The 20,267-nt window shown below is 35.2% G+C and overlaps 1 protein-coding gene across 1 annotated transcript; it reads left to right on the plus strand.

Moving 5' to 3' along the window:
• Positions 1–799: 799 nt before the first annotated feature.
• Positions 800–19,460, plus strand: fah (fumarylacetoacetate hydrolase (fumarylacetoacetase)). The gene is made up of 14 exons (XM_056239574.1): positions 800–990; positions 1,535–1,645; positions 1,728–1,849; positions 2,381–2,430; positions 4,306–4,396; positions 6,109–6,206; positions 6,915–6,967; positions 7,482–7,581; positions 14,382–14,512; positions 15,877–15,952; positions 16,066–16,112; positions 17,861–17,962; positions 18,851–18,968; positions 19,120–19,460. Exons 1-14 carry the CDS (start codon positions 826–828, stop codon positions 19,194–19,196), a joined length of 1,341 nt encoding a protein of 446 aa, XP_056095549.1. The 5' UTR covers positions 800–825; the 3' UTR covers positions 19,197–19,460.
• Positions 19,461–20,267: the final 807 nt, after the last annotated feature.

The raw sequence follows: 20,267 nt of genomic DNA on the forward strand, positions 1-20,267 counted from the left end.
AAATGTTTATGTAAAATCCATTGTTTTATATAGAATTTCTCCATAGTCTATATAGTATTTAATGCAATTACATCAGAAGTAACTAATTCAATTACAGAAACAATTAAGACTTTACTTTTTCAAGGGAAATGTAATTGAATGACAGTAATTAATTACTTATGCATTACACCCAACACTGGTGTTTATTCAATGTTGTGTTCTAATTCATGGTTATAAAACCCTTAAATAAAACGTTAGACAACATTGTTTTAGGTTGTCATAAAAACAGTTTAGCAAAAAGTATTTTCCTAGAACATTAGGAATTTGGGAATAATTGACTGGAGCTTAATTAATTGCAGAGAATTATGAAATATGACAAATTGTAAATCAAAATTTGCTTTGCAGGTGCTGTAAATTATTATTTACATATTAGCCTGTATGATTTGCTTAAATTATTACCAGGCTTGTAATTGTAAACCTAAAAAGCAACATATTTAGAATTTTAGGAATTTAAATAAATAAATAAATAACAATATACATTCAGTGTTGGATAAAGCCAATTCAGTCTATCAAAAAAAAAAAAAAAAAAAAAACTCTGCTACTTTCTTGGAACATTAGGTCGCCACGTAAAAACCGCTTATGCTTGTTAAAATGAACGTTCATACAACATTAGTAATTGTCTAAAAAATAATGAGAACCATACACTAACGTTAGGGTACCGTTCTGTGGTTGGTATTTTTCTGCTGAGTCACGTCGAAGTTGACGAAGAGGTCTTGAGGTTGGGAGGATAGAAGGGGGCGTCTCTGATTGGCTCGCCGCTTCGACACGTGAGGCGGTAACTTTCATATGTCTCAACTGGGCATCTGGAAGAAGTTACTTGCGCTTTTGTTTACTCTGAGAAGTATTTCAGAGTACCATTGTAACTTCAAAATGTCTTTCGTAAAAGTTGAGGAGAAAAGTGACTTTTCTTATCACAATTTGCCTTACGGAGTTTTTTCCACGCCAGATAATGTAAGTACACAGTTTATTCAATCCTAAAAATGTCAGTATGTTTGGTCGAACCGAATTACTAAAGTCTTGTTTAATGTTATGCAATGAGAGTGTGTTTAAGATTATAAAACTAAATGATGTTACTTAGAATATTGTTACTTGCACTGCAATTCTGTGTGTGGACACAGTTGGTTTCAAGGGTCAAGGAACATATTGAAAATCAGGATTCAGAATCTAAAGTAAACCCTCTCTGTCAACAAAGCTTTATTTGGCATGATTTTCAGCATTTCAAATATTGCCTAAGCATATATAGCATTTCGATTATTAAAGTAGACAGTGCAAAATGATAATAACATTTGTGTCCATGTAAATTCCTTTGTACAAAATGGTTATTCCTTCCACAGAAGCACACGATGCTCTTTGGAACATGCAGAAGAACATGATGATTGGTTTTTGTGCTGCTGTCATACAAGCAAAATAAAACTAAAGACACTCTGAAATTCATGCAGAAATGTTCTAATCACAAAATCCTTTCAAACTTGTATAACATATTTGGTTATAACAGCCCAGGCGCAGAATCGGCGTAGCCATTGGAGACCAAATTTTGGACCTTAGTGTTATCAAGCATCTTTTCAATGGACCAGCTCTTGGGCCCCACCAGCATGTTTTTGAACAGGTGAGCTTCATCAGTTTAGCTTTGTATTAAATATTATGTGTTATTCTGCATGCTTACACTTGTTTATCCCCCCCTATCAAAGCCCACACTCAATGCATTTATGGCTCTGGGTTATGACGCTTGGAGAGAAGCGAGAAAGTGCCTCCAGATGCTTCTGGCTGCAAATGAGTCCACGCTGCGTGATGACGTCAGTTTAAGAAGCAGGTAAATGTCCCTCCCACATGATGGAGTCCATTCGTTAGTGTACTTTTTATTGCATATTGTTACTAAGTAAGTATGCACTGTATACTGCCTATAAAAAAAAAACAGTACACATTATGCAGCAACATCAAACATTTTAAATAGTAGCATTTTATTCATTTTATATTATTTATTTTTATTTTGTTTATTTAACATGTCTTTATTTGAGATGACCTTTAGAAGGGAAGCTGAAGAAAATAAATTTCATTATGGCATTCATTATGGTGTGTGTGTGTGTGTGTGTGTGTGTGTGTGTGTGTGTGTGTGTGTGTGTGTGTGTGTGTGTGTGTGTGTGTGTGTGTGTGTGTGTGTGTGTGTGTGTGTGTGTGTGTGTGTGTGTGTGTGTGTGTTTGTGTGTGTGTGTGTGTGTGTGTGTGTGTGTGTGTGTGTGTGTGTGTGTGTGTGTGTGTGTGTGTGTGTGTGTGTGTGTGTGTGTGTGTGTGTGTGTGTGTGTGTGTGTGTGTGTGTGTTCTGTTGTGATTTTGTGATCTCCAGGGCGTTTGTTCATCTGAGTTCAGCAGTGATGCATATCCCAGCTGAGATAGGTGAGTGTGATGGCCTGTCTTATACTCAGACTTCATATTTCCATATCATATTTCCATATTTAATCTATTACTCGTGTTTTATATCAACTCTGCTCCTCAATTTATATTTAAAGTCCACATGAAATCCCTTTTGCAACTGTTTAACTTCAATTATCATTTGTATTTCAGAATAAAACAAAATAATCATCTAGAAAAAAATAATGGGCGGGACTTAATTTTATCCATAAGTAATTGATGGATCATCATGACATAACATAATTAAGCATGGTGGTGAAGAATTGAAACAAAAGGGATTTGGCATGTCAGCCAAAAACTAAAGTTGTTTTAGAGGCAGAGCAAGTTATTGAAGACATTTTTTTTTTTTTTTTACTTTGGAAGAACATACACTCATGAATAATACATAATCAACACTTTCATGCTGACTCTAAAGTTAAAACAGTTTTAAACAGTTTGACTACTTTATGAATTGGATCGTTTCGGATGCGGCATAAAAACTAGTGTAATTTATGGTTATGTTCCATAATGACCACTAGAGTGCACTGTTCACTAACTATAGCTTTCAGAGCCATTCTGAAACCTTAACACCCTTTCTCATGCCATAGATTACAGCCTTGTTTTTTGTGTGTTATTTCTGTATTATTTTGGTATTTACTATGTGTTTGGTGTTTTCTATGTGTGTTTAATAATCATTAATAATAATAATTAATTTTCCTCAAACATTATGGATAGGGTTTGTTCTAATACTCTAACCTTAAGTATTAACTTATGTAGTTACCTCAGCTTTAACTTTTATATATAACATATTTATTTTGTTATTACTGTTATTTATTTTAGTTTTTTGTAAACTTTATTCTTAATACTCCTGTAAGAAATGTAAGATTCAAGATCAGAATGAATCATTCAGACGACAGAACAGCAGCGCACACTTATAATAAACAGAACAATATCGTCTGCTGGTGTGGACGCTAATATAGTTATTATAGTCTTTATAGTTACCATTCTTGGTGTGAACAGGCCTTTACATTGATAGAATGTTATTCAGATTCAAAATGTAATCAATAATGAGGTCGTCATATTATTTGAATACTGAATTCTTGATTGGTCTTTTCTTTCTAGCACTATTTACACATATAATTGTTTTGAGAGCACATTTCATTAATAAATAAGGACAGATAGCTGCAGATACATAGCCAAATTGAGTCCCATACAAGTCAAAGATCTAGCGTTTCTTGAAGAGAGATCAGAAGTTTCTGGATATGGGAAATTTGGAACCTTTTGTGAAAGGTGGTTTCATAATGGCTTGATAAAGGAGTTGCAGGGATGGTTTATTCAAACATTCAAAGTTACTTTTATTTACTTTTATTTATTTTATTTTATATTTAATTCAGTGTAAATAAATTACTTTTTGTACATTTTGTCCTGTCATTACGGCCCTGAATTATTTTCTTTCTTTGATGAAACTTTCTTCCCCTTCACCGGAGCTCTCAAATCACTTGCATCAGAATTTGCATAATTTATACCACATGTCATTAGTTATCAATTGCCACGTGACCAATTACAAATCTAAAATTGTGAATGAGATTTAAGACCGCGAGGTGGCGATTATAAGCGAACTAAAATAAATGCAAATTTCAGACATAAGTATAAAATTCATTTTCTCACACAAAGCATCATACATCTTTGAAAAAATGGATTAGTTATTAATAATAACTAAATAACATTTTTCAGTGTAGTGCACCGAAAACAGAACTGAATTCTAACAGATATATGGGGGGACAAATGATGATTTTTCACTCCTGTCACTGCATGTGTTTATTCCTCATTAATCCCCTTAGTCATTTTCCGTCATCTTTTATTCTCCCTTCTCTCCAACAGGTGACTACACAGACTTTTACTCATCGAAAGATCATGCCACCAACGTTGGAATAATGTTCCGTGGAAAAGAAAACGCATTGATGCCTAACTGGTACGTGACAGGCCATTAATATTCCTCACCCTCTTAAATACTAACATCCGAAGCAATCGTATCTCCGGAAACACAATCACATCATCAGCAGCTCCTGCTGACTTTATATATTTCACTCATCTTTTGAGTTAGCAACCATACGCATTCGAGTTTTAAAGACCCAGCAAAGTTCCTCTAAGTTATACCCATAAACAGTCTCTTTATTTTCTCCCATCATACGCCTGTCAGGCTAAATAATGCACCTGCGTATTTTCCAGCTCGCTGTGAAAAACGTCTTTTTAGCAATAACTCTTCCCTCCAAAACAGAACTGTATTTCTTGTCACATTTTCACTTACAAGGCCCAGAGAGGGGGTTTTTCGCCTGGAGACAGAACAAGGACTCGTGTGGAAATAGAAAGGGACTTTTTTTTTTTTAAATTCAATTTTAGTCACCTACCTGAAGTTGCCCTCGGCTCAGTCAATCTGTCACTGGGACTTTCCAAACGCGCTTCAAGCTGGGGTTTTGTTTTCTGGGTGATTTTTGGAGTAGGATGAAATGTACAAGGTCACCCAGAAGTGTAAATTCTGTCAATATTTACGCACCCTCAAGACACTCCAAACCCGTTTGCTGGTAATTGTTTTCTGTGGAACAGATCGATTTTTAATATATATATATATATATATATTATTATTATTATTATTATTATTATTATTTTGCTCTTTTCCATACAACAAACCATGACTAAACTCAAATGTGTCATTTTTCAGAAGAGGAGAAAGATATTATGCATTTATGTTGGTTTTGTGCTTTTGTTGTTTCCTGTGGGTCTAATACAGTGAAATGGTTGTTTACACTTGACATTAAATTACAACTGAAACCATACAATACAATAATTTTGGGTGATCATCATACATAAAAAACTTTATTAAATTCAAGTATTATCCTAACTGGAAAGGTATATTCATTATTTTAAAAACCAAAAACAGGAATGATTTGAATTCACCTGCATTGAAAGTATATCTGACCATTGTTATTTGTAAGAAAAAAATGACATGACATTGAATATGTAGAGAATGCTTTTTTTAAATGCTTACGATTTTATTTTTTATAAGATTTTTATCTGGAAGCCTAAATACATAATGTTTAGGTAACTGATGTGCCTTTGCTCTTAAATGTAAAGTGGACTTTTATATAAGAATGTTTATTTATATGAAATGTGTGTGTAATAAAAATAAAACACAACTGGTTCTGATTAGCTCAAATGTGAAGAATGAGATTTAAGAGCAGAAAGGATGATTTTCAGTTAACAGCTGATATTTATAAAACTTGCAATATTTATGAAACCATAAATGCATCAAATAATAAAACGTTGAAAACTACACAACACTGGGCAGTTTTCCTAGATAACTCTTAGCTCTTTTCCATTAAACAGATTATTTTACTTTACTTTCACGACCTATAGATGAGAGAGGTGTTGCTGGTCACATGTTGAGATTAGATAGTTACATGATTAAGATAAAGGATGGTTATATAGTACATCCAAAACGAAGATTTTTTGAAAAATGTCTCAATTTTCTGTTTTTTTTTGTTCATACACTGAAAGTCAAAATTCTTCATAATATTTTCTTTTGTGTTCTGGAGAGCGAAGAAAGTCACACAGTTTTTTATTGGAACAAAAGAAAGATTATGATGTGTCGTGTTAAAGGGAATGACATATTATCCTGTCCTGTAGGCTGAGACTGCCAGTGGGGTATCATGGGAGAGCTTCCTCTGTGGTGGTCTCTGGAACACCCATCAGAAGACCTCAAGGACAGATGAGACCAGATGCAGGTAAGCAAAAGACATTGGACAAACCGTGGGCTTGCTAACAGAAGTTATTCAACTGTAAAGTAGCTTAAAATTGAATACATGGTTTCTGTTTGATTGCACATTAAAATGGCATTAAAAATGTTCCTAATTTAGCCAGCTAACTGGGAACATTCTCAGAACTTTGGCTAACGTTCTGGCAAGATTCTCTCAAAGTTTAATAGAATAATGTTTAATAGAATGTTTGTTCAAAACTATCTGGTCATTAATAATGTTCTCAAAACATTAGCACAAAAGCAGTTTTCCTTGCAAAATATTTTTTGTTTATTTTCGCAGTTAAGTGCAAATTGAAATATTCTCTGTTTGAATAATGTGATGTGTATTAACATACAGCACAGTCAGCATTAACAAAACACAATATGTGATTTTTTTTTTTATTTGCTTCATAGACATCATAGCAATGATTAATGGCATCATGTTTTATGAAGAACTTCCATGTGGATGATTGGGCTGTTTTTATATTTTCACTTACGTTAAATGACTGCTTTCATTGGTCAGCAAACCCGTGCCGTTCATTATTACAGCCTCACTTGAGAACTGATCTGACATGTTTAAGTGAGAACTATAAATTTGAGGTAAATTCAGTCTATAATGAACTCTGCTGATTTATCCATTAAAACAGCTGTAAATCTGTTTGTTTCATAACTATATTTCTCTGTCTTTCTCATTCAGCTCAGCCGCCCATCTTTGGACCTAGCAAACAGCTGGATATAGAGTTAGAGATGGTGAGTAAATGTTTTATGCAATATAGATCATTAGTTTATTAGTTGAGCATGTTCTATAAGTTGAATAAGTTCTAGTTGAATATAAGTTCTTGCTGATTCAGTCCTGTGCAGAAAATACTTATATAGATCTCATACCTTCCCCATTGTTCATATAAACAAGGCACATAATCTCAGGAGAAATGTCTTTACAATGAATGTACTTTCAGTGGAAATGTTCCATAAATGGCACTCAATTTATTGATTTCTCCTTGCAGGTCTCAATGTTTTGCAGCTGATGGTCGATACGCACTATATTGTATTTGCTCTAAAAATGGCTCTAACTGATTTTCTATGCAACAATGAAACATTTGAAAATTGTGCTTTTATACACATTGCACCAGGTTTGGTGCACTTCCTGTCACTTTTCCCCCTCTTAAATATAGTCTACCGTGGCTTTGCGATATTTTTGTGCATGTGGTGCAATATCTTATGCAAGTTTTAAGAAAGATGAATGAAGGATGTTTTTGTTGTTCAGGCGTTCTTTGTGGGAAAAGGGAACAATCTGGGAGAACCCATCCCAGTGGAGAAGGCTCACGAGCACATCTTCGGCATGGTGCTTATGAACGACTGGAGTGGTGAGAACCAGCAATATGTTGTCTTCTGCAATACATATTCTCATCCTATATGATTTTATATAAGCTTAAAGTGCTCCATTTTTGGAATACAGCTGTTTGTGAATGTAAAAGGTCTGCAAAGTTTCAAAGATCAAAGTGCACAATAAATGGAGTTAGATTCTCCCAAAAAAAAATGAACTGATTCTGAACTACCTGAAAGGAGTTCAGTAATTGATCACAGAATTTTCCTTTTTGGGTGAACAATCTCTTTAATGCCAACTTATGGTTTTCATTGGATGCCCTCGAATAACGTCTACTTTGACCCGCCCTCAAGCACTAGTTGTAGCTGAGGCTTGGAAGAGTTTGGTTCGTGTTGTCAACATGTCAAGAAGACGCTGTTTTCTGTTCTGCAAGAGGAAATGCACTTTGCATGCACTTCCAAAGGATAATTACTCACACTCGAATTGATATGGTAAAACAGACGCCATCGTTACTCATTTTATCGCTGTGCATCAGCTGAAATTCAGATATGGTAATGGCCGTTTCATTTCCGACAAGCGCTGTAAGCGGTAGACCAATCACAACAGATAGGGCTGTCTGACCATCAGAGTAGAGTAGGCTTGTGGAAATGAGGGGTTTAGAGAGACTGGATTCTTGATCAAAACCGTTTCAGACTGAGACAAGAGGTGATGCTGCAATGTATATTATGAGAAAATGGTATGGTAACATCATTCTGATGGTCCCTTTTGAACGTAATATCTGCTAAGTCTTTTTTGTGATGGTCCTCCAACAGGCATTCTACTGACACTTTGCAACTGCATGTCAACTTATTCTAACCCTACCATTCTTCTAATACTCTACTAACACTCTAATGAGAGTTAGTAGACATGTAGGTGCAATGTTACTTATAGTCAACAGAATGTGTTAAAGGGAACATCAAAATAAAGTGAAACCAAAGTGTTTTTTGACCTTGGATGCATGTTGGAGACTTAGTAGGGCCATTTTAAAGGAAAGGTTTTCCCCCCAAAAATATAAGTTTTGCCATCATTTACTTAGTTTTCCCAATAATAATTTACTACCAGATTGAAATTATATAATAATATCAAAGTGAAATGTAAGGCAGAATGTCTGAGCTGTAAACAGAACTGGGTGATGATTTAAGGACAAAAAAGAACCCTAAAAATATCATAAAGGTAGACTCAGTATGAGATTACAGTATGTAATTACCGCAGTCTCGAGATGACAACACGTGATGCTCTATTCTGAGCTGTTCACCTCCTCAGACTGGGAATTATGCGTTTCTATGGCAAAAGTATCAGCACCTAAATGAGTCTTCACCTTTAAATCTCGTAATTTCGGTATTACAAGATAGCATTAATGCACCTATATTCCAAATCTTCTGATGCCATACGACAGCTTTGTTTGGAAAAATAGCAACGGAGATTTGAGAGGGATTGAAAAACAGGATAAAATTCCATACAACAATATTATCATGCACTGTACTTGTATGAAGGACTCTTGTAGAGAAGTTCCTATGTCATAAAACCATATTGGTACTACTTGACTATCTGACAACCCCTATCTCTTCCCAAACCTACAATGGTTCCTTCTTGAGAACACTAAACACATTGCATTTTTATGAGCCGTTGAGCAGATTTAGAAAATGAGAAACACTTTTAGGCCGAGAAGGCACTGGGTGATGCTTGGTGAAGCACGCATACATCCATTTACACAGCAGCTGCTTAGCTGTTAAGTTTCCATTCACAGAATATACTGTGTTTTGTAGCAGAGTGAGTAAAACACAAGTCTTTTGACTTTGTAATGGGGAATTTGTACCAACATGCAGATATGGAGCGAATTATGTGCCAAAACCTCACACACACACAAAACGTGTTTTACTCACACCCAATGATTCACAAACAAACTCAATGTGGTTTGTAAATACAAAACATCACTCACAAATTAATGCATATTGTTCTGCAAATAAGAAACGTACCTATAAAACAAATACAGTATGTTTTACATATACATAGAAACGTATTTCTTCAATGACAAAAATATCATCCAAGTACAAACTAAAATCTTTCAAGTACAAAACAAAATTCTACAAGTACGAAACAAAAACCTTCATGTACAAAACAAAATTCTACAAGTACAAAACAAAAACCTTCAAGTACAAAGCAAAAACCTTCAAGTACAAAACAAAAACCTTCAAGTACAAAGCAAAAACCTTCAAGTACAAAACAAAAACCTTCAAGTACAAAGCAAAAACCTTCAAGTACAAAGCAAAATTCTACAAGTACAAAACAAAATTCTACAAGTACAAAACAAAAACCTTCAAGTACAAAGCAAAATTCTACAAGTACAAAACAAAATTCTACAAGTACGAAAAACTGTCACGTGACTTTTGACACTATTTTTCCGCGTCCAGGCAGATTTCCTCACAAATGCAGTTGAGCAACTTCCTCTTCTAGAACAGTAGATGGCGCTAAGATAGGGGATCAATTTCGCGCTAGTCTCTCGGGAGAAACACTGATGTGAAACGCGTGCTTGCCTTTGCCCATGGGAAAATGAGCGGTGAACAGGTGTGTTTCTGTCTTACTTTATCTATAATTTACCTTATTGAGGTTTTGGTAAATGTTTATTATATAGACAGAAATCCACATTAGCACTTAGTAGCACTCCACTCTAGGATAAGGGAATCTATAAACTGAAAGCTCTGCCATCATATTGCTTTTTACATTTTTGTAAAAACGTTTCATTTACTGAATGAGTCTATTTCTTTCGTTCTCCATAAATTAATGAGAACATTTCATTTAATTGAAAGGGTCCCACTTATTCATTAATTTAGTTGGAATTCAGTCAGCGTAACTGTTAATGTAATAAAATAATGAATGAACAAAACAAACAATATACAATTGTTTCTTAACTTCCCTGTGACGTATTGCCCAAATTATTATTTTGGACAGACAAATGAAACCCTCCTTTCAATTAAATTAAATGTTCTCATTAATTTACGGAGAACGAAAGAAATAGATTCGTTCAGTTTACATATTTAGTAATTTCACACGCGTCTTATGTATTATTATTTTTTTTTTTAAAGCAACATATGATAGAGCTTTCAGCTTAGATTCCCCTATCCTAGAGAGAGTGAAGTGCTACTAGCGGTAATATGGATTTTTGTCTAGATGTAATAAACATTTTGCAAAAGAAAACCTCAATAAGGTTAATTAGATAAAGTAAGACAGAAACACACTTGTTCACCGCTCATTTTCCTCAGCTGTAGGCAGTGTTCTATTTCGTTATAGAATACATGCCCAAAAATGTAATTTGTAACGTATTCCATTACTCAATCTACAAACTATAAGGTAGCCTCTCTCACAGTCACAGACATGTCTACTTTTAAACGAACAATTCAAAACGAAAGAAAAAAGACTACAGACTGCTCTCTACTTATGTAATCCTGGCGCGTTCACTGCGAAGATCGCGAGTCACCATCGTCAACTTCATGTTTTCAGCCGACACACTGACAAAGAATACACTTGTTTATTATTAAACAATTAAAATATCTCCTTGCTATATTTTACATATTCAAAATCTTTTGCCGGTTCTTTGTGACAGCTTTAAGGTGCTTTATTGGCAGTGCCACCCTACATGGTACACGCGTCACCACCGCACTGCACCCACCAGAATAGGCCTGTTTAGTAAGCAGGATAAGATTGCCGCATTCTTACATTTATAAAAGGCAATTCAATGCAGACGTAATCCCTCAGATTGAGTAATGTAACGGAATATGTTACAAATTACATTTTTGGGCATGTATTCTGTAACGAAATAGAACACTGCCTACAGCTGAGGAAAATGAGCGGTGAACAGGTGTGTTTCTGTCTCACTTTATCTAATTAACCTTATTGAGGTTTTCTTTTGCAAAATGTTTATTACATCTAGACAAAAATCCATATTACCGCTAGTAGCACTTCACTCTCTCTAGGATAGGGGAATCTAAGCTGAAAGCTCTATCATATGTTGCTTTAAAAATTTTTTTTTACAAAAAATCTACATAAGACGTGTGTGAAATTACTAAATATGTACACTGAACGAATCTATTTCTTTCGTTCTCCATAAATTAATGAGAACATTTAATTTAATTGAAAGGAGGGTTTCATTTGTCTGTCCAAAATAATAATTTGGGCAATACGTCACAGGGAAGTTAAGAAACAATTGTATATTGTTTGTTTTGTTCATTCATTATTTTATTACATTAACAGTTACGCTGACTGAATTCCAACTAAATTAATGAATAAGTGGGACCCTTTCAATTAAATGAAATGTTCTCATTAATTTATGGAGAACGAAAGAAATCTCATTCAGACTCATTCAGTAAATGAAACGTTTTTACAAAAATGTAAAAAGCAATATGATGGCAGAGCTTTCAGTTTATAGATTCCCTTATCCTAGAGTGGAGTGCTACTAAGTGCTAATGTGGATTTCTGTCTATATAATAAACATTTACCAAAACCTCAATAAGGTAAATTATAGATAAAGTAAGACAGAAACACACCTGTTCACCGCTCATTTTCCCATGGGCAAAGGCAAGCACGCGTTTCACATCAGTGTTTCTCCCGAGAGACTAGCGCGAAATTGATCCCCTATCTTAGCGCCATCTACTGTTCTAGAAGAGGAAGTTGCTCAACTGCATTTGTGAGAAAATCTGCCTGGACGCGGAAAAATAGTGTCAAAAGTCACGTGACAGTTTTTCGTACTTGTAGAATTTTGTTTTGTACTTGTAGAATTTTGCTTTGTACTTGAAGGTTTTTGCTTTGTACTTGAAGGTTTTTGTTTTGTACTTGAAGGTTTTTGTTTTGTACTTGTAGAATTTTGTTTTGTACTTGTAGAATTTTGCTTTGTACTTGAAGGTTTTTGCTTTGTACTTGAAGGTTTTTGTTTTGTACTTGTAGAATTTTGCTTTGTACTTGAAGGTTTTTGCTTTGTACTTGAAGGTTTTTGTTTTGTACATGAAGGTTTTTGTTTCGTACTTGTAGAATTTTGTTTTGTACTTGAAAGATTTTAGTTTGTACTTGGATGATATTTTTGTCATTGAAGAAATACGTTTCTATGTATATGTAAAACATACTGTATTTGTTTTATAGGTACGTTTCTTATTTGCAGAACAATATGCATTAGTTTGTGAGTGATGTTTTGAATTTACAAACCACATTGAGTTTGTTTGTGAATCATTGGGTGTGAGTAAAACACGTTTTGTGTGTGTGTGAGGTTTTGGCACATGATTCGCTCCATATGCAGAGTCCAAGAAACAGGCAAACAGGGCAGAAGCTCAAACCCAAAGAACAGGAATCCAAAGTACCAGTGCTCAGAAATGCAATCAGACCAACAAGACTTCACAAAGTGAGAGTCAACACACAGGGCTTATAGGCAAGCATTAACAAGGTAATGACACTCAGCTGAAGATATTCGCATAATGAGTACAGTCAATGGTTAATGGGAAATAAAGTTCATGATGGGAACGCAAAGGAGTCGGGAGGAGTGCCCTCTGGTGGATTTCATGTATCATGTAGACTGTAGTGGAGAGAAATACATGTAATACAAAATAAAAAAAATTATACCAAAATGCATCAATAAGTTGTGAAAACCTCTCTTTCATCTACAAAGTTACTTCTTCACCAGCAGCGAGCAGGTCTCATTCCTTAGACATGCTACCTGTCTTCTAGTGAGATTCTGTCAGAATTATGCAGAGGGTAGATATCTGTATTTTATATGAGTACAGCTCAGAATAGTTTGTCCTGTTTGGAACAGATACTAGAACCTGTCTGTGTACATGCAGATGCAATTGACGTCTTGATGGTGCGTATTAGTGTCTCTTTGGCATCTGTTCTGCGTAAGGCCATGAAAAATACTCTGATGCATCAATCTGGATGGGATTTCTGGGCTGTATTAATTTCAGATATATGAATGGACTTGAAACGCAATGAATAAATAAAGAACTGACACGGTAAAGAATATCAGTGTCATGAGGCGGCAGACTTTATGAAAGCTTGCGGGTTATAAATTCAATAATATTGCTCAATGCGATCAAATTTATTTGTCTGGACAAACGCTTTATAAGACTTACTTTGCCAAGAAATTTTGGGTTGTATAATTAAATTATATTGCGCTATAATGCATTATGGTGAAATGCGAGAAATTATGCTGCAGCAAATTATTCCTTAAACAAATCAAATGTAGTTTTGGAGAGTTTATCACTAAGATAAGGCTCTTATGCTCTGCTGCAAAAACTTGGTGAACTACATGGGCTGCATTTTAAGCGATCATCATATATGCACACATATGCCTATGTAGGCTGTAGACGGCAAGGCAGTTCACTAGGTTTTGGAACACAGCTTGTTTGTGCCTCAGTAGGGATATGTACAGTGAATAATTGTACATTTTATTTGAAGAAACTAATTGAATTTAGTCGAGGAAGAGGAAATGCCTCAAGTAATGAACCATCCATACCCGTATTTAGGCAAGAAGCAGAAGAAATAAAGTTTAAAGAGAAAGCAGTGAGAAGCCTGTGTGCATGATCATTTCACTGTACAAATGGCATACAAGTTTCAAATGTAAATGCATCTAGTTGTTCAGGACACATACATTTAAGATGTTTTCTAACAAAAAATAAAGGATAAAGGGACCAAATTATATTTTTGCAGTGTTTGAAGAAAGTTTGAGTGGTGTTTTTCCCTGCAAACCTCACTTCCACTATGCCAGTGCATGATTTGTATAGATTTCTTGCTGTAGTGTCTTTCTTCTCTCTGTTGTTGCAGCTCGTGATATCCAGGCTTGGGAATACGTTCCATTAGGTCCATTCCTGGGCAAGAATTTTGGGACCACCATCTCTCCCTGGGTTGTTCCCATGGAAGCACTGATGCCCTTTGTTGAACCCAATCCTGTCCAGGTAAATTGGGTTAATTGTATAAATATTCTGATAATGATTTGACACTAAATTCAGACAGTTATTTGTTAAAATGAGTAAAAAAACAACAACAACTCTGACGTGCATGCACAATACATTGGCTTGTTGTTTGAGGTTTTGGCCTAGATTTGAGTACAGATGTATAAGATGTATACCATCAACATCATTTTCATATAAATGCTATTCTTTTGAACCTTCTATTCAGCGAAGAATCCTGAAAAGAAAGTATCGCAGTTTCCACAAAATATATTAAGCAGCACAACTGTTTTCAACTTTGATAACAAAAATAATTGTTTCTTGAGCAGCAAATCATATTATAATGATTTCTTGATCATCTGCCCCTAAAGACTAGAGTTATGATGTTGAAAATTCAGATTTGAGTTAACATTTTAAAATATATTTGAATAGAAAACAGTTATTTTAAATTGTACTAATATTTCACAATATTTCTTTTTTTTTTACTGTAGATTTTTGAGATTTACTGTTTTTGATAAATAAATACAGTCTTGGTGAGCATGAGAGACTTCTTTCAAAAATGAAAACCTTTTCAAAAAGCCTTATAAGTGCCTGATTTGGATCTCTCTACATAGGCAACAGCTCTGTGTCACGCAAACTGCCCTTCTTCATGCAAAATGGATGGGTGTCTTTAAAAGGCAGCATAATTATACTTATTGGTAGCAGCCCTTTGCGCTCATGCTTGTGTTGCCTTTGAAATGCTGCCTACATAGGCTTTGGACAAAGTACACTATTAGCACCTCTGGAAGGGCCATTGCAACCCATTATCTTTAAAAATGATATTCATAGTTTGAATTTATTCAACTTTACAGTCCTGTTACAGCTCTGAGGAACGGACACGTCATCATCAGACGTCAGAGTACAGACTTTGCATATAAGCGGGAAATGAGACGTGCTAAAAGCCATTCTTTGAGTTAACTACTTTCTTCTTTCTGTAAAAAACCAAACCACTATAAGTGAATGAGGCAAAAACACATCTTTATTCTCTTTTATGCATTCCTTTGTTAGATCAGTGATTCTCAATCGGTGGGTCGCCACCCAAAAATCTGTTCTGATGCTTGTTTTCTAATGCCGTTCTCTTTAGGAGTTCAACATGGACTTTTTAACAGCAAATATTTTTTGCAAAGACATTCTCTTTTTCCTGCATAATGATGTAGTTTCAGCATCTACAAGCAGGGCTCTCTGGACCAAGCAAACCAGACAAAACCTTGACCTCTTGATGCAAACATTGAATTCGGATGAGTCTCCATATACTGGCCAAGACGTGCACTTAATGTTTGGTGGGATTTTTCTAATGTTTTTTTTTTATATATATTTGTATATAATTTTAGGACCCTGTGCCTCTTCCATACTTGTGTCACGATGACCCCTACATGTTCAATATCAACCTCTTTGTCACTGTGAAAGGTGTGTGTCAGCATCTGTAACATCTCTGTCATTGTGCTTCTTTTGCACATGACACTTTTTACCTTTAAGTGCTCAGTCTCGTTTTCTTCCTCATGTATTTCTCATCTGGCCAGGTGAGGAGATGCAAGAGGCCGCCACCATTTGCAAGTCTAATTTTAAGGTAAGAGATATTTTGCATTAGTTTTGCGTTTATACGTTGCTGTTTCAAGAGTAACAAACTCATACTGACAAGTAGGGATGCACCAATACCACTTTTTCCTGAACTAGGCCGATACCGATACTTTTAATTTAGTACTTACCAATATCGATACCTGTATATTTATTGCATTTGTAACTTTGAATTATATTAGGTAGAGAAAGCTAAATAATATGAATCATTTTCATTGGTTTTTCAACAAAGTTATTTTCATGCTTAAATATGCCTGTTAAAATGTATTGTACATGCTTCTGTTACTTTCACTGTTCATTCTATTGCTCTATTATATTTTATCTTTCATTTAATAGCACAGCACGTATTAAGAGCTGCTTCAGCAGGGTTCAATGCTAAGGCTACTAGCTAGGAAACTCGCCAAGACTGGCGTTTTTACATAATTTTGTGTGAATTCGTCAGTTCAAACGCAAGTAGATGTGAAAGAGAATTCAATTCAGTATTCAAGTACTTTCTGAGACACGGCTTTCTGGGTGCGTGCTTCGGATGTGTGCGCGCACTAAACTTCTTGTCCTGTAATAATATAGGGAATCACTCGTTATACATAAATCACGTAACAGTTCACGTTTTTACTCACAAATACGATTTAGTTTTAATCCAAATGACACGTGTGTTAAGTGAGCGATCAGCAATCAAGAGCATGCAACAGAAGTGCGCGCACTCTCTCTCTCTCTCTCTCTTTACCGTCAGTTAACGTTAGTAAAATATGTGATCAAATAAACAACTTTCCAGCGATGTCTGTAAGGGATGCGCTCGACAAACTTGTGGGTCTATGTCGCTGTGTGCTTAATCCACTCCACGTGTTTCGCTTATCAGCTCGTGCACAGCAGCTATATAGGCGTAAATATTTCATTTGTTTGCCTTCTATTTATTCGATACATTTAGTTCATAGACATCCTTCTCTGATATATCAATTCTCCTCTCTGTTTGCTCTGTTGTCGGTGTTTCTTTGTCACAAGCACCGTACTCTACACGCTGTGTTATATCAGTTGTTGGTATTGGATCATTTTAATGAGTACGACACGAGTGCAGTATCGGACCCTACTGCATCCTTACTGACAAGTGACAAGTTACTCTTACTGTATCCATATGATTATACATGAATTTCCCTGGAAAAACTCCACCACAAGCCAGATGGAAAAAAAATGCGTAGAGGAATTGCATAAGGCAATAACAATATACTACACAAATATTCAGACTGGTTGGCCAACATATTTTAAGCATGTTGTCATGCTGGGACAAGAAGCGGCAAAGTACTGAAAACGTGGGTCAGAAAATATTTTAGCATTTTTATTTGATCACACTTTGAACCCATTAGAGATTATTTTTGGAGTCTTTGTCTTTCCATAAATACATCTGTATATGTGTGGTTTTGCATCTATTTGCCTCGCCATAAATTGCCCTGTGCAAGATTTGCAACTTTGCACCATTGCCTGATTTGCATAACTCCATTAGTGAATCAGGCATTAAAACAACACAGGCTGTGCAGTGCAAATAAACAAAGCAATTCATTCTTAGTGAACCCCGCCTCTATCTCTCAGCGCCTGCTCCGTGTTGGGCTCCTTGTTTTATCAGTTCTGGGAAAAACCCATTCCGTCGCAGCAGACAGAAGAGATTACGCCATTCTTTCACATTCAGAGAAAGACATTTTCTCTATTTGTAATAGACACCAGCTGCTTGTGTGTTGTGTGTCTTCACAGTACATGTACTGGTCCATGAAACAGCAGCTGGCACACCACACAGTCAACGGCTGCAACGTCAGAGCGGGCGACCTGCTGGCATCTGGCACCATCAGTGGACCGGTACGCGTGTGTGTGCAAGCATGTCATTGATATAGAGTATATTAAAGAAATAGTTCACTCGAAAAAGAAAAGTCTGCTGTCTCATGATGGGCCTAAAGAGACAAATTTGTTATGTTATGACCTTAAATTTTTTTTTTTTATTAATTAATTCAAGTAGACACACTTGAAACCACATTTATTTTATTTTTATTTATATATTATAAACTAACATTTATATATTTTTATTTTAATCTGTTAAATTAGTCGATTGTATAACAATTACCTTAAATTATTAAATGTAACTATAATTATTATTAATAATTTTAAACCATTTATTAATTTCAATAACTGCACTGGAAGCCACATTCATATTTAGTTTTATTTAAATCTGTTATATTAGTAAATTGTATAATAATTTATTTGAATTATTACATTTTACTATAATTATTAATAATAATTTAAAACTTGTTAATTTAAGTAACTACACTGGGGGCAACAGTTATATTTTCTTTATTTTAATCTGTTATATTCAGTAAATAATATAATAATTAACTATAATCATTAAATGTAATTTATATTTATTAAAAATAAATCTCTTCAATCTGTTAAATTCAGTGAATAATATAATAATTAACTAACTAATTATACATTTTTCTATAATTAATAATTATATAATACAACTAATTTAAGTAAATAAACTGTAAGACACATTTATATTTTCAAATCTTTTAAATTCAGTAAATAATATAACAACTTATATAACTTTTAATGATTCATTTTAACTATAATTGTTTATAATAATAATATGTCAAGCTTGTTTGTTTTCTGAAAACAAACAAAAAACTAAGTAGCATATTTCTGCACAGATCAGTATTATACAGTACTGACAGTGTGTTTGTGTGCACAAAGGATCCAGAGAGTTTTGGCTCTATGCTGGAGCTCTCATGGAGGGGATCCAAGACTATTGACCTCGGCATTGGAGAGACAAGGACCTTTTTGAAGGATGGAGACGAGGTCACTCTCTCAGGTGGGCTTTTAGAGTTGGTGTGCGTGTGCATGTTTGAGGGTTTCTGTCACATCGCTTTTTACCTGTTGTTGAGTTGGAGAGCTATAAGTTGATAGAAATGTGATCCCTATTGCTCTTTGCTAAAGGAAATGAACTCTCTCTCTCTGTGCAGGTTATTGTGAGGGCAGTGGCTATAGAGTGGGATTCGGTCTGTGTGAGGGGAAGATCCTTCCTGCGCTGCAACAGTGATCCCTCTCTTGCTCTCCCTCCCTACTGTAAGCCAGACAAAACACATGGCATCTACAGTATTATTCATCCTCTAGTATTCATAACCTGTTTAAAACCTATTTAAAGGTCTTTAGGACTTTTAAAAATTACGTAAAACTCTTTTTACACCTGTAATCTGGAGAATTTCTGGGTGAAACAGGATTCATTAAGAAAAAATGCAGGACGGGACTTGATTTTGACCATCGGAACTGGTTGGATTGTGAAAAGTGGGTGTTAAATATCACAATGAAGTGATTTTTGTGATCTTGAGAAAATGATTGAAAAGCAGTCTTCATGGGCTTTAAAGCAATTCAGCTAGTTACTGCAGAAATGGCACACATGAAAGGGTTTGTTATTCTGTGTTATTGAAAAATAATTCAATAAAGTTACTGATTCCTTTTAAAATGTCTTAAGTCATGCTTTTATTTTGTAACATAATGTCCATAAAACATATGCATGTTGCTGAGCGAATGACTCAATACAATAAAATCAATACACCACACAAATACTGGGTAAAATACAACAAAAATGTATACTAATAATTTCATTTTTTACTTTCTTTGTATTGATTGATTGAATATATTGTATATAATCTATTATAACAAAATGTTATTGTTGTTGCGAACTCCATGACACATTAAATGCAACCTTAAAGTCTAGGATTCAACCAGCATTGTTCTTGTTGGAGTTACAGGGCCTGGCTGTCAGAGACTCTCAAACAGGTACAGTGAAAAATGCTCCCAAATGGAGAGATTGACTGACAGGTCACTGCTTGAGCCCTTTGTCTTTGATTGTGGACAGAGCTGGCAGCTGCGTGCTTTCAAGCTGGGTGGAGGGCTCTTACCTTCCCGGCAGGCTACATAGGAGCATCTACCCAGCGGCTCCTGAAGTCTTTGGGTACCACCGGCCGTGAACAAAAGAGGGCACTCAGAGATCTGGCAGAGGAGGCAGAAAGAGGGAGTTTCTGGTAAACAGGGATCCTAGGACCGGCTGCTGGGGGCCGCTCCACCACCTCGAGATGTTCCGGGATTGAAGGAGCAAAACATCAGTGAA

The sequence above is a fragment of the Rhinichthys klamathensis genome, unplaced genomic scaffold, assembly GCF_029890125.1.
Source record: "Rhinichthys klamathensis goyatoka isolate OS25496 unplaced genomic scaffold, OSU_Roscu_1.1 h1tg000567l_1, whole genome shotgun sequence".
Lineage (NCBI taxonomy): Eukaryota > Metazoa > Chordata > Actinopteri > Cypriniformes > Leuciscidae > Rhinichthys > Rhinichthys klamathensis.